General features: G+C 44.9%; 1 protein-coding gene across 1 annotated transcript in view; it reads left to right on the top strand.

The window, feature by feature from the left end:
- The first annotated feature begins 4270 nt into the window (after window positions 1-4270).
- PRPS2 (phosphoribosyl pyrophosphate synthetase 2) overlaps window positions 4271-13181 on the top strand; it is a 42287-nt gene continuing 33376 nt past the window's right edge. The window contains exon 1 of the mRNA XM_063457810.1: window positions 4271-4656. Coding sequence (XP_063313880.1) covers window positions 4535-4656 — 122 coding nt within the window. The 5' untranslated portion in view covers window positions 4271-4534. The remainder of the gene's footprint in view (window positions 4657-13181) is intronic.

Here is a 13181-nt window from a genome sequence, read left to right as displayed (position 1 = left end):
AATAATGAGGGGGGACCGTTAACTAAATACCTGTAAAAATAAACTTACCATTCGATGTTTTCTTTCTTCTAAAATCTTCTTTTTTCAGCCCCAAAAAAGTATCCATAATAACCGACGCAATTAAAATAAATAAATAAATAAATGGCTTAAACCCACCAATCAGAGTGCTCTGAGCCTAATTGCAGGGCGTGGCAAGGCTTTATAAGCCTTCCCCCGCCCTGCAGAGCTCAGTCTGCGCGGAGCCCTCGCCGGGTGAAGATGGATAATTTTTTTTTGCGCTCGTTTTTTTTTTTTTTTATTGCGTCGGTTATTATGGATTTTTATTTGGCCCTTTTTAGGGATGAAAAAAGAAGATTTTAAAAGAAAGAAAACATCGAATGGTAAGTTTATTTTTAGTTATTTTTACAGGTATTTAGTTAACAGTCCCCCCCTCATTATTTTTAGGGTGAAGGGGGTAGGTAGGAGTTTATTTTTGGGGGGGAGGCAGTGACTAAGGTTTTTGGACCCCTAGTCACTTGGGGGGAGGGGGGTTTAATATGTATTTAGGGTCCCCACCAGCCACTCAGGGGTGGGGGCCAGGGGGGAGGACATTAGGTCCCCCCAATTTGTGTTTAGGGCCTCCACCCACCGCTCAGGGGTGGGGGCCAGGGGGGGAGAACATTAGGTCCCCCCAATGTGTACTTAGGGCCCCCACCCACCGCTCAGGGGTGGGGGCCGGGGGGAGGACCTTAGGTCCCCTCCCTTATATTTTTAGGGCCCCCACCCACTGCTCAGGAGTGGGGGCCAGGGGGGAGGACATTAGGTCCCCCCCAATTTGTGTTTAGGGCCCCCACCCACCGCTCAGGGGTTGGGGCCAGGGGGAGGACATTAGGTCCCCCGCCAATTTGTGTTTAGGGCCCCCACCCACCACTCAGGGTTGGGGGCCAGGGGGGAGGACATTAGGTCCCCCCCCAATTTCTATTTAGGGCCCCCACCCACCGATCAGGGGTGGGGGCCGGTGGGGAGGACAATAGGTCCTCCCCCTTCTTTTTTTACTTTAGGGCCCCCACCCGCCGCTCGGGGGTGGGGGCCGGTGGGGAGGACAATAGGTCTTCCCCCCCTTTTTTTACTTTAGGGCCCCCACCCGCTCAGGGTGGGGGGACCCTTTTTAATTTTTGTTGTTTTTTTAACAGTGAGCAGCCACAGGCTGTTTAATAGACATGCCTCTACTCGCGGTATAGCGAGTAGGGGCATAATTTACTAATACTAAGTAATCTTTACTTAGTATTAGTAAATTTGGCTGAAAGACCAATTTAGGTCTTTCAGCCTTTTAGTAGATAGCTCCCTAATACCGTGGGAATTAGGGAGTTATCTACTTATTCATTCCTGTCATTACACTGACTGGCTAATTAACTTACATTTTATATGAATGTATGTTACTTGATTGTTGTAAGTGTTGCATTATCAGGGAGGATAATGTATAATAAACACAGGTTACTGGCTATGGGGAGATAATGTATAATAAACACAGGTTACTGGCTCTGGGAGGGATAATGTATAATAAACACAGGTTACTGGTTGTGGGGGGATAATGTATAATAAACACAGGTTACTGGCTATGGGGGATAATGTATAATAAACACAGGTTACTGGCTATGGAGGATAATGTATAATAAACGCAGGTTACTGGCTATGGGGGGATAATGTATAATAAACACAGGTTACTGGCTATGGGGGATAATGTATAAAAAACACAGGTTACTGGCTATGGAGGATAATGTATAATAAACACAAACACACAAAAAAAATGAATGCAGCTTCAGAATTAATCTAAATTGTATGCTGTCTAGGAGGTGGGAGGGTCTGGGAGGGAGGGTCTGCTGCTGATTGGCTGGAATGTGTCTGCTGACTGTGAGGTACAGGGTCAAAGTTTACTCAATGATGACGAAAAGGGGGCGGTCCGAACATCGCATCTGTTCGCCATCCGTGGCTAGCGCGAACAAGCTATGTTCGCCAGGAACTATTCGCCAGCGAACCGTTCGGGACATCACTAGCGGTCGGTCATAACTATGACTTCCAGGAAATTCGAACCGATCTGGGTGATTTCTTGGTATGTTATTCACCCAGATTGGGGCTATAAAGGGATGTGACTTTTATGGGGTTTTGTGTGTTTTTGAGGTACTTTTTGGGGTTTTCATAAAATTGTATATTTTTTCTGTGCTTGGAGATAATTAGGTTAGATTAGCACAGTTCCTGATTAAATTATCTCAAAACACAGAGGAGGGATTCTATTGTTTGTGTATGGGAGTGTCTCACTGTATGACTGTTTTTATTGGTTGTTCACTTTGTGTCCCTGTGCCCAACAAGGTCCACCTGGTTGTCACCCTTGTTGGGAAACTTGCATAAAAGGCTAGTGTGCCTCCATTAAAAGCCATTCCAGCTTACACTCCAAAACTGTGTGTCATCCTGTTATTGGAAGGAAAGAAGATTTACTCCTGTGTCTGCTGTTCCAACTTGCAGAGAATTCAACAGGGAAAGTCCTTGTAAGGAGTAGCGCTAATTCTCCATTCGACTCCCTGTTCCAGCTAGGAAGCGGTCCTTGGCGGAGGTACCCAGCCAGGGGTACAGGGAGCTCCGTTACAGGAACAAACTATAGTTTCGGATAGGGATGTAGTGTGTATGTTTGTAGGTTATGCAGAGTGTGTAAGGCACATAGTGTGGTGTGGGAGAGGTATGTAGGTCACATAGTGTGGGGTGCGATAGGGATGTATTGTGTGTATGGCACATAGTGTGTGGTGACATAGGGATGTAGTGTGGATAGGAGGTCAATTTCATGTTTTATGAATTATTTATTGAAGATAATTCCTCCTCCCTTTGACCAGGGAGGGGGGAATGCTGATCCCCTGGTGGTCCAATGGTCTCTGTCAGTGCTTCCGTTCTGCACCTTCGACTGGTGCAGAGAGGAGCCTTCCACGAGTGAAGTGCTAAGCCATGGTAATGCTCTGAATGCAGAGCTTGCAAGAGAAGTGCTCAGTATCTGCACTCGAAGGTGCAGAACTGAAGCGCTCTCTGATTGCACCTCTCTGTCGGGCAGACATAGTGTCAGTGTCAATCTCCTCACCAGCCAATAAAGAGTGAAAGGCGGGCTGGGGCGCAAACTCTCCCCTACAGAGTGCTCTGATGTAGAGCAGGCCCTGATTTTTGCGAGCTGTTGGCGCCGGGTGCCCCCCTTGGCATGGCTCACATTGCGGCCGCACAGCTTGCACACTTCTAAGGCCGACCCCGCCCCCCCCCCCCCTTATACCATATCATTCTCCTCTCCCATCCCTGTCCCTTAGTGGTTTCCTCTCCCCGCCCTGACCCTCAGTGGTCTCGTCTCCCCTCCCTGACCCTCAGTGGTCTCCTCCTCCTTCTTAGTGGTTTCCTCTTCCATCCCTTTACCTTAGTGGCCCTTTCCCCTCCCTTCCCTGTCCCTTAGTAGTCATTCCTCCTCCCTTAGTAATTCTCCCCACTCCATTCTCTAAGTAGTGAACCCTCCTCCCTTAGTAATCCTCCCCCCTCCCTTAGTAGTGAACCCTCCTCCATTCCCTGTCCCTTAGTAGTCATTCCTCCTCCCGTAGTAATCTTCCCCCTTCCCTATCCCTTAGTAGTCATTCCTCCTCCCCCCTCCCTAAGTAGTAATCCTTCCTCCCTTCCCTATCCCTAAGTAGTCATCCGCAGCAGGGCTTAAAAAACAAACAAAAAACAACTTGCCCTGAACTGCATGTCGCGGCAGCAGGGCGATAGGATTTGCGAATCCACGTGTAAAATAATTATTACAGGCTGGATGGAACGGTGACTTATGTGTGTACCATTCTAACTAGAACATTGTAAAGAACACCCAGTTCCCTTTAAACACCCAGTCCCCATGAATGAACCCGATTGAGCGGATTTCCCGCCACTCAGAATGCTGGCGCTAACTGATCTCAATATTCACTTCTTCCAGAGAGAGCAGTCACAGTGCCTGGCCGGGCATGTGCCATGGTGACAGCCACCCTTGCCACTATCTAGTCACACCACATGCCAGCTCCCCGTGTTAAGGCATATTACAGATCTTTGTGACAGCCATGACTGTCCTGCAGGATGCATTGTGTTCTGGTTGCCCCCCCTGTCCCCTTATTAAATACACAATGAGGACCCCCAGCCCTAGGCAGCCCCTCACATGCTGCATATTCAGCCAGCCCCAATGGCGAGGAGTGCAGGGAGGGGGCGGAGACTGGGTGGCTGTCAGGGGGGAAGGCTTTGTACCGGGACACGCCGCCATCACTTCCTCTCCAGCCTTGTCCCCCCTCCCTCCTCTCTCCTGCTGCCGCTTCCATCGCAGCCACATGATTTTAAGACCTGCACCCTGAAGCAGAGGGGAAGGAAGGATTTTCCTAAAACCACTAATACCCCGTGTAGTCCCCGGTCCTCCGGCCGAGGTGCTTCCTTCCTTTCTTCCCTTCTGCTCCCGGGCTAGCACAGTGCGCCCTCTCCTCCTCCCTTTATCCACCTAGGACCCTGCCGAAACGTCGCCATGCCTAACATTGTGCTTTTCAGCGGCAGTTCCCACCAGGACCTCTCCCAGAAGGTGGCAGACCGGCTGGGACTGGAGCTGGGCAAGGTGGTCACCAAGAAATTCAGCAACCAAGAGACCAGGTGAGTGAAGGGGTAAGGGGGGACAAGGTGGATGGAAAGCATGTCCTGTGGGTCATGTGCAATGCTGTGTGTTCTCCATGACATCATCACCTCCAATACATACACACAGAGCAGGGCTCCACTACATCCACCAGAGCAGGGCACATGCTGGTCTATATAACCTTGTAGCAGGGCTGGATTTATGGGTACTTGTTGCTGGTGACCATGTGTTGTCCTTCCTGGAGAACTGACTTCATGGTTTCGCAGGAGGAGCTTCATTCATAAATATTTATCACACCACAACGTGGGTTGTCTCCCATTCTTTATATTTTGTTTGTTGTTTAAATATTTTTTTGACTTATAATCAACTTCTCAAAAAAAATGCATTATAATAGTACATCCTAAAAATAAATCACATGATCGCTCTTTATACTTTTGATCATGGATTATTAAGGATGTACTTGTACTCTGACTGATCAAGAAGACTTTCTGGCTCCCCTACTACAGTATAGAAACTGTTGTCAGTTAAAATGTTAATATAGTTATTTGAAAGAGATATATATATATATATATATATATATATATATATATATATTTATTTTTGGCTATATAAGGATTGGTATTCTAGGTAAGTATATGGTTTTTCTAAAGAAGCTATTTTATTTGTTCGATTGTCATATTTCCACATGCGATATACAGTTCTGTGTTTCTTGTGTGATGGTGAGAGAAACCTGTAAATCATTTTTATTCTCTGGTACATCATAAGTTCCTCTTTAATCAAATACTCGTTTGGATTGTTTTAAAATACTGTATGTTGGTGAGTTTTGAAGAAGCTATCTGTAATAGTTAATGCTGTGCAGAAGCCATTCAATTTCCCCCTAAACTTAATTATGCAAAGTCTGTATATATAAAAGCTGTCTGTCTGCTCATGCTGTTCAGTGCCTGATTTCTGGCCAAAGCAAGTTAATGCTGGAATTCATCTACTTATATCCCCCACCCCCTTAGGGGATACAGAGAAAAGGCAACTAATGCACATCTCATTTAGCTTTTTTTGTGGGAACTTTGTGGTTTTTACTACAAATAAAGTGGGGTTTCAGCTCATACTATTCATTTAAATCTTCAACTGTCCTGTATTCCTTGTAAATGTTAAACTATGTAGTGAAAGTCATTTAAGAATGTAAATGTCATTGTGGTACATGAAACATGTATTGCTACAATTATTTAACTCAACGCACAAGTGCAATACACCTATATTTTATTGTGCAAGATTAGATACTATCTCACTGCAACTTCAGTGCTGATGTATATATTTGTGTGCAAAAAATAAGTCTCTCTTTAGACAAAATTTTTAAAACCAAGTAAAGTGGCACTGTCATGCCGAACTTGCCTTTCTTTAATCGCTTCTGCTTCTCTGTCAGGATCTTTTCATTTCTTCCTGTCTGCTCTAGTTTTCTTTAAAACATAAGACAAATTAGGGACTACTTTGTCTTATGGAGATTTCTACGCTTGACCATTTATAACCAGCGGAGGAGCAAAGTGTGGTCTGTTTCCGGTGGTCAGAGACATTTTCCCACAATTCTCACCTTTCCTCTGTGTTCTCGCGCTGCCTCCTTTTCGCATTCCCGAACGCTGGCAAACCTACAGATTTTGGCCTAACAGAATGAGAGCAGTTTGTCCATTCGTGTTAGGACGACATTCGTGACTTTGTTCGGTTCGAAATTTCATGACATTCCCATCAGATTGTGGCTGCAAGTGTGGGCTATTAAAGTAAATGGTGGACATGGTGTCCCCCTTGGCCCCCACCCATGAGTGGCGGGTGGGGGCCCTAAATGAAAATTGGGGTGGGGGTGGACTATTTTTTTTTTATTTATTTAAAAGTTCGGGTATTGTGGGTTTTTATTTTGCCTTTTTTGGGGGCTGAACAAAGATATATTTTAGAAAAAAGAAGATATCAAATGGTAATTTTTTTTTTTTTTTACAGGGATTTAGTTTTCTCGTTCCCCCTCCCTATTTTAGGGTGAGGGGGATTAGGTAGGGGTGACTAGGGGCTTGGGGACCCCTACTCACCAGGGTGTGTGTTTACATTTAGCCCCCACTGCTGCTCATGGGTGGAGGCCGGGGGGGAGGACAACCACTGGCTGCTCACTGTTTAGTAGACATGCACCTGCTCGCAGCATAGCATAGATTTTAATCTCCCCATGTGCTAATATGGGGGTCATATTGACCCCCATAAAGTGAGGCAGGACATGGGGGGGGGCTTAGGAAGTGGCAGGGAGCACTGCTCCCTGCCGCTTCAACTTCTACTAAATACGAGCAGGGAGCTGCGAGCCGGTAGCTCCCTCCTTGTAATAAACCAATCTAGGTCTTCGTTCATTCGTTTGAAATTTCTATTAATTTATTATTCTTTCTGACAAATGAATAGATTAAATAACCGTTCGAATGCCCAAGTATCTAACTGGGCATGCACAGGAATTTCACAGCGCTAGTGTGGGCGAGTGACGTGTCCCACAGGGACTCCATCTACCCACACAAAGATGGCGGCGCTCAGGTCCTAGGTCAAGGCACAAAATAAAGATGACAAGATAGGTAAGCTTGGGGGGCTTAGGGGCATTCGGGGGTGACTAGGGGGACAATTAGATGTAGTGGAGTAGGGAGGGGGGGGTTAAAAAAACATGACAGTGCTGCAACACAGACTAACATGGTCTATATTTACTAGAACTGTGAAGTGATTGGTACACCTGTTTGGTGCTATGTTAAAAAAAAATAAATAATAATAATAATAATAATAAAATATATATATTCTGTATCTATATCAGGTGAAACTCAAAAAATTAGAATATCGTGCAAAAGTTCATTTATTTGAGTAATGCAACATAAAAGGGAAACTAATATATGAGATAGATGCAAAGCAAGATCGTTCAAGCCGTAATTTGTCATAAGTGCGATGATTATGGCTTACAGCTCATAAAACCCCCAAATGCCCAATCTCAGTAAATTAGAATATTACATGCAATCAATTAAACAAGGAGTGTACATAGAACAATATTGGGCCTCTGAAAAGTATAAGCATGCATATGGACTCAGTACTTTGTGTGGGCCCCTTTTGCAGCAACTACTGCCTCAATGCGGCGTGGCATGGAAGCTATCAGCCTGTGGCACTGCTGAGGTGTTATGGAGGACCAGGATGCTTCAATAGCGGCCTTCAGCTCTTCTGCATTGTTCGGTCTCATGTCTCTAATCTTTCTCTTGGCAATGCCCTATAGATTTTCTATGGGGTTCAGGTCAGGCGGGTTTGCTGGCCAATCAAGCACAGTAATCCCTTTTAGCCTAATAGCTCATGTTGGCTACCACAACCAACATTGGTGGTATTAAGCAGTAGACACAATGCTTTTGCTTTATAAATGACATATCACAATAGACTTTCAGTTTGATTGTCATTTAATTGTCTTTCACATAGACTTAATAGAAATTCCTTGTGTATTGCACCAGAATACTTAATTACATGGTTTGTGGATATGCAGTATTTTAATGCTCTTTAACACCCCTTTGCCATTTTATTTTAGTTCATTCATCAAATGTAAACTACAAATCTTACAAGCTTTGTAGTTAAAATATGAAATTTCTCAGATAGCACATAATTTAAAATTAATGTGGCGTAATTTTCAGATTCAACAACCTGCTGTTTAATATAGTATATAGCAGAATTTGATATACCCTTTTATTTAGAATTATTTGCATGTTACATATTCATATGCATGTATAATTGGACTTCCAAATTAGTGGTTTTCCAACCCCCTCCCCCCCCCCCCCTGTTCTTATTAATGCTACCTAGACTCCTATAGTGCTTTGTGATATTTCACAGAATTTCCTGATGCTTGAATTCATACATCGCTTGGGAAATTGTATTCTCCTAATGGCTATCTATCTATACTGATGCTGTCCCTGTCTACTGCAGTATTTTAATGTGGAAGAAAATAATTTAATGAGAGTAAGACAGTGCTTGACAAATTTGTTTAGAATCTAAGAGCCAGCTAAAAGTTAAAAGCCAGTTTTTTCAAACTAATTTTAAGTTTAATGCGGCACTGTCATGCCGAACGTACCTTTCTTTAATCGATTCCTCTTCTCTCCCTCTCTCAGGATCTGTTCATTTCTTCCTACCTGCTGTAGTTTTCTTTTAAAACATACGACAAAGTAGTACTACTTTGTCTTATAGAGGTTTCCTATGCATGACCAGATGAGGAGCAAAGTGTGCTTCATTTCCGGTGCTTAGAGCTATTTTCCCACAATTCTCACCTTTTGATCCGTGATCACACAGATGCGGACGCACACACATACACGTAATGTTTGTCACCCTCCTTTTAGGTGCATGAGGGTGACTTTCCCTTAGGTCCAGTGGTGAATCAGGCTGGTGAGAGTCAGAGTTCCCACTCTGACTCCCTCTCCTTTCTCCGTCACGGGCTCACACTGATAGCTGGGAAGAGTGACGGGCAGTCACTTCCTCCCAGCTGTGATGTCAATGGCCCCCTGGCAATTCATCTCTCAGGTGGCCCTAACAGCATGGGCCACCCGATGGGCCCCTTGAACGTGCGGCCTTGGTGGTTTGCCGCGCGGGCTGGGGCCGCAACACATGGCTGCCGGTCACAGGGGTGCACAGGGCGGCCGGGCCCCCTTTCGTGATGGGCCTGGTCGCAGCTTTGACCCCGGTATATACGCCACGGGGGGGACAACCTATTGGCTCTTAACTCTCTGGTTGTTTGATTGCAACCAATCAGTGTTATGAGTCAAATTACACAGTATGGGAAAATTCCAAAGAACTTTCCCACGCTCTGTAAAATGACAGAGCACTCTGGTTGGATTTCAGAGTGCTCTGAACCTAATTGCGGGCGTTAGAAGGCTTTATAAGCCTTTCCCCGCCCTGCAGAGCTCAGTCTGCGCCGTGCCCTCCATGGGTGAAGATGGATTGTTTTTGTTTTTTTTGCGCTCAGGTTTTTTATTTTATTTTCAAAGTCCGAGTATTATGGACTTTTATTTGGCCTTTTTGGGTGCTGTAAAAAGACATCAAATGGCAAGTTATTTTTTATTTACAGGGATTTAGTTTTATGGTCTCCAATAAAACTAAAAAGACGAGGACAATAGGTTCCCTCCCCCCCCCCCCCTTATTGTTGTTGTTTAGGTCCCCCACCTGCCGCTCAGGTGTGGAGGACCCCTGCTCCCCCCCTCCTTATCGGTATTTATGGTCCTGCCCCGCCCCCCCCCCCCCCCCGGTGGTGTACATACCGCAGTCGCAGCTGCGACCGGGCCCATCAGTCCAGGGGATCCGGCTGCCTACGGACCTCTGCGACCGGTTGACCACTGCCATCTGTTATAGACCCGATCCGTGCAGCAAACCCGTCGGGGCCGCATGTTCAAGGGCCCAGGCTTTTAGGGCCGCCTGATAGAGATGAATTGCCAGGGGGCCCCGGTCATCGCTGCGGCGCTTTAACAGTGCGACCAGGCCACCTGTGATGACATCACAGCTGTGAGGAAGTGACTGCCCGTCACTCCTCCCAGCTATCAGCAAGAGCCCGCACGGGAGGAAGGAGAGGGAGTCAGAGTGGGAACTCTGACTCCCACCAGCAGCCTGAGCCACCACTGGACCCCAGGGAAAGTTACCCTTCTGCACCTAAAAGGTAGGGAACAGGAGGGTGACTTAAATATTTTATGTGTGTGGGCCTGATTGATACGGCATGCTGCTCAACCGTGTTAAAGCCCTGCTTTTGTATGACCACATTGTGTGTCTTAACATTGGAAAGGAGTTAAAGGAACAATTTGGGCACCATAACAACTTAAATTTGAACCTGTTATGGTGCCAGAAGATCCCTAAACTTAAAGGAGCACTATAGTGCCAGGAAAATAAACTCGTTTTCCTGGCACTAAAGGGTCATTAGGTCCCCGCCACCCTCATGGTCCCCCTGCCGCTGGGCTTAAGGAGTTAAAACCCCTTTAGCCACTTACCTTTCTCCAGCGCCAAGCTCCCTCAGCGCTAGTGACCTCTCCTCCTCCTGCTGACCTGCCTCCTCCTACTCGATGCTTTCCTATGGACGTCTGCATCTTCTTACTATAAATTTCACAGTGAGAATCGCGGAAGCGGCCTCTATCGGCTGTCAGGGAGACCGCCACTAGAGGCTGAATTAACCCTCAGTATAAACATAGTAGTTTCTCTGAAACTTCTGTTTTCAGCTGCAGGGTTAATACTAGAGGGACCTGGCACCCAGACCACTTCATTGAGTTGAAGTGGTCTGGGTGCCTATAGTGGTCCTTTAAGGTGGCTTGCAAGTGCCGTTCCTCCCTGTAACCATCTTCAACTGTCTCTAGTTTGGATCTAGAGAGTAATGCCTGCCGCCAAGTAATGGTGCAGCTGTTTAGAGTGGTCAGCTGACGCTCTGAGACGATCAGTAGCTCCCCATTCATAAAAATAAAAAGTACCATTCTTATTTAACCCGTTATGATTACTTTATGAATAAAATATTTAACCCCTCAAGGACTGAGCGAAATGTACACGTTGTGATAAAAACCGTAAACAAAACCTGGCATTTGCGCTCTATGTCTGTCCAACCGTAATTCACCTCTTTCATATTACATGCACCCACACTTATTATATATAATTTTATTCAGGGGAAACAGGGCTTTCAGTTAACAAATATTTAGCTATGAAGCATAATTTAATATGAATAAAATATAAAGAAAATGGGAGAAAATAAGAATTACATTTTTTTTTTTTTTTTTACTGCATTTACACATTTGTGTTCAACAATGTCTCACGTGTGAAACATTACTCCCTATGTATAGGTTTTTTTGGTGTTTTGGGAAGTTACAGGGTTAAATATAGCATGTTGTTACATTTTACTTTTTTTTTTCCAAATTGAAAATTCGCCAGATTGGTTACGTTGCCTTTGAGACCGTATGGTAGCCCAGGAATGAGAATCACCCCCATGATGGCATACCATTTGCAATAGTAGACAACCTAAGGTATTGCATAGAGATCGACAATATTTATTTTTTTAGAGCCGATACCGATAATCTGTGAACTTTCAGGCCGATATTCTGTACGTTTACCATTTTGAAAAAATAAACTATTTCTAAAAGTAAATGCACAAAATATACATGCCACGTGTAGTGGATGCAGTGTATTTAGACAGGGGAGTTTGTTTGTGTAGTGTGTGTGTGTGTGTGTATATAATAAATGCAAAGTGTGTCTGTTTGTGCAGTGTGTTTATGTAATGTAGTGTGTTTATATAATGCAGTGTGTGTAGTTAATGTGGTGTGTTTGTGTACTGTGTGTATAGTAAATGCAGTGTTTATATAGTGTGGTGTGTGTGTGTTTCTGTAGGTATGTTATTTGGGGGGTGTTTTTTATTTTTTTGTACTCGCTCCCTTCTTGTTACTTGGCCAGGGAGGGGGGGGATATAGCATTCCCTGGTGGTCCAGTGGCATGGAAAGTACAGAGGGGGCCCGCAGCAAGCGCTTACTTTCCTTCCCAGGAGCTCCCTGTGTAAATCTCGTGGCCAGCGGAGTATTGCCATGGTAACCCGTGGCAATGCTCTGACGGCCGCAGGACTCGCGAGATTTACACAGGGAGGTGAAGGCAGCTGCTGGGAAGGTAAGTAAGCGATTGCTGGGCCCCCCAGGACCACCGGGCTTGTAATGGGCCCGGCTGTCCTGGTATGTGTTATCGGCAATATCGGTATCTTTATTGGCCGATAACCGATATTGCTGAAAATACCGAATATCGGCCAGACCGATAATCAGTCAATCCCTAGTATTGCAAATGGGGTATGTCCAGTCTATTTTAGTAGCCACTTAGTCACAAACACTAGCCAAAGTTAGCGTTAATATTTGTGTGTGAAAAATGCAAAAAACTAATTTGAACGCCAATTTTGGCCAGTGTTTGTGACTAAGTGGCTACTAAAATAGACTGATCATACCCCATTTGCAATACCTTGGGTTGTCTACTTTAGCAAATAGTATGCCAACATGGGGGTAATTTTCATTCATTTTATTAATCTGAATTTTATGTGATGGATCAGAACACAATAGTCTAAGTTGGTGAAGTTAAATGAGAAAAATATATGCATAAAACATTTTTTTATAAATAGAAAACAGAAAATTGGCATGTGCATATGTATTCACCCCCTTTGTTATGAAGCTCATAAAAAGCTCTGGTGCAACTAATTACCTTCAGAAGTCACATAATTAGTGAAATGATGTCCACCTGTGTGCAATCTAGTGTCACATGATCTGTCATTACATATACACACCTTTTTTGAAAGGCCCCAGAGGATGCAACACCTAAGCAAGAGGCACCACTAACCAAACACTGCCATGAAGACCAAGGAACTCTCAAAACCAGTAAGGAGGACAATGTTGTTGAGAAGTACAAGTCAGGGTTAGGTTATAAAAAAATATCCAAATCTTTGATGATCCCCAGGAGCCCCATCAAATCTATCATAACCAAATGGAAAGAACATGGCACAACAGCAAACCTGCCAAGAGACGGCCGCCCACCA

Source organism: Pelobates fuscus, chromosome 1, assembly GCF_036172605.1.
Source record: "Pelobates fuscus isolate aPelFus1 chromosome 1, aPelFus1.pri, whole genome shotgun sequence".
NCBI classification, from domain to species: Eukaryota; Metazoa; Chordata; class Amphibia; order Anura; family Pelobatidae; genus Pelobates; species Pelobates fuscus.
The sequence above is the reverse complement of the archived record's forward strand: the minus strand, read 5'-3'. Positions and strand labels throughout refer to the sequence as shown.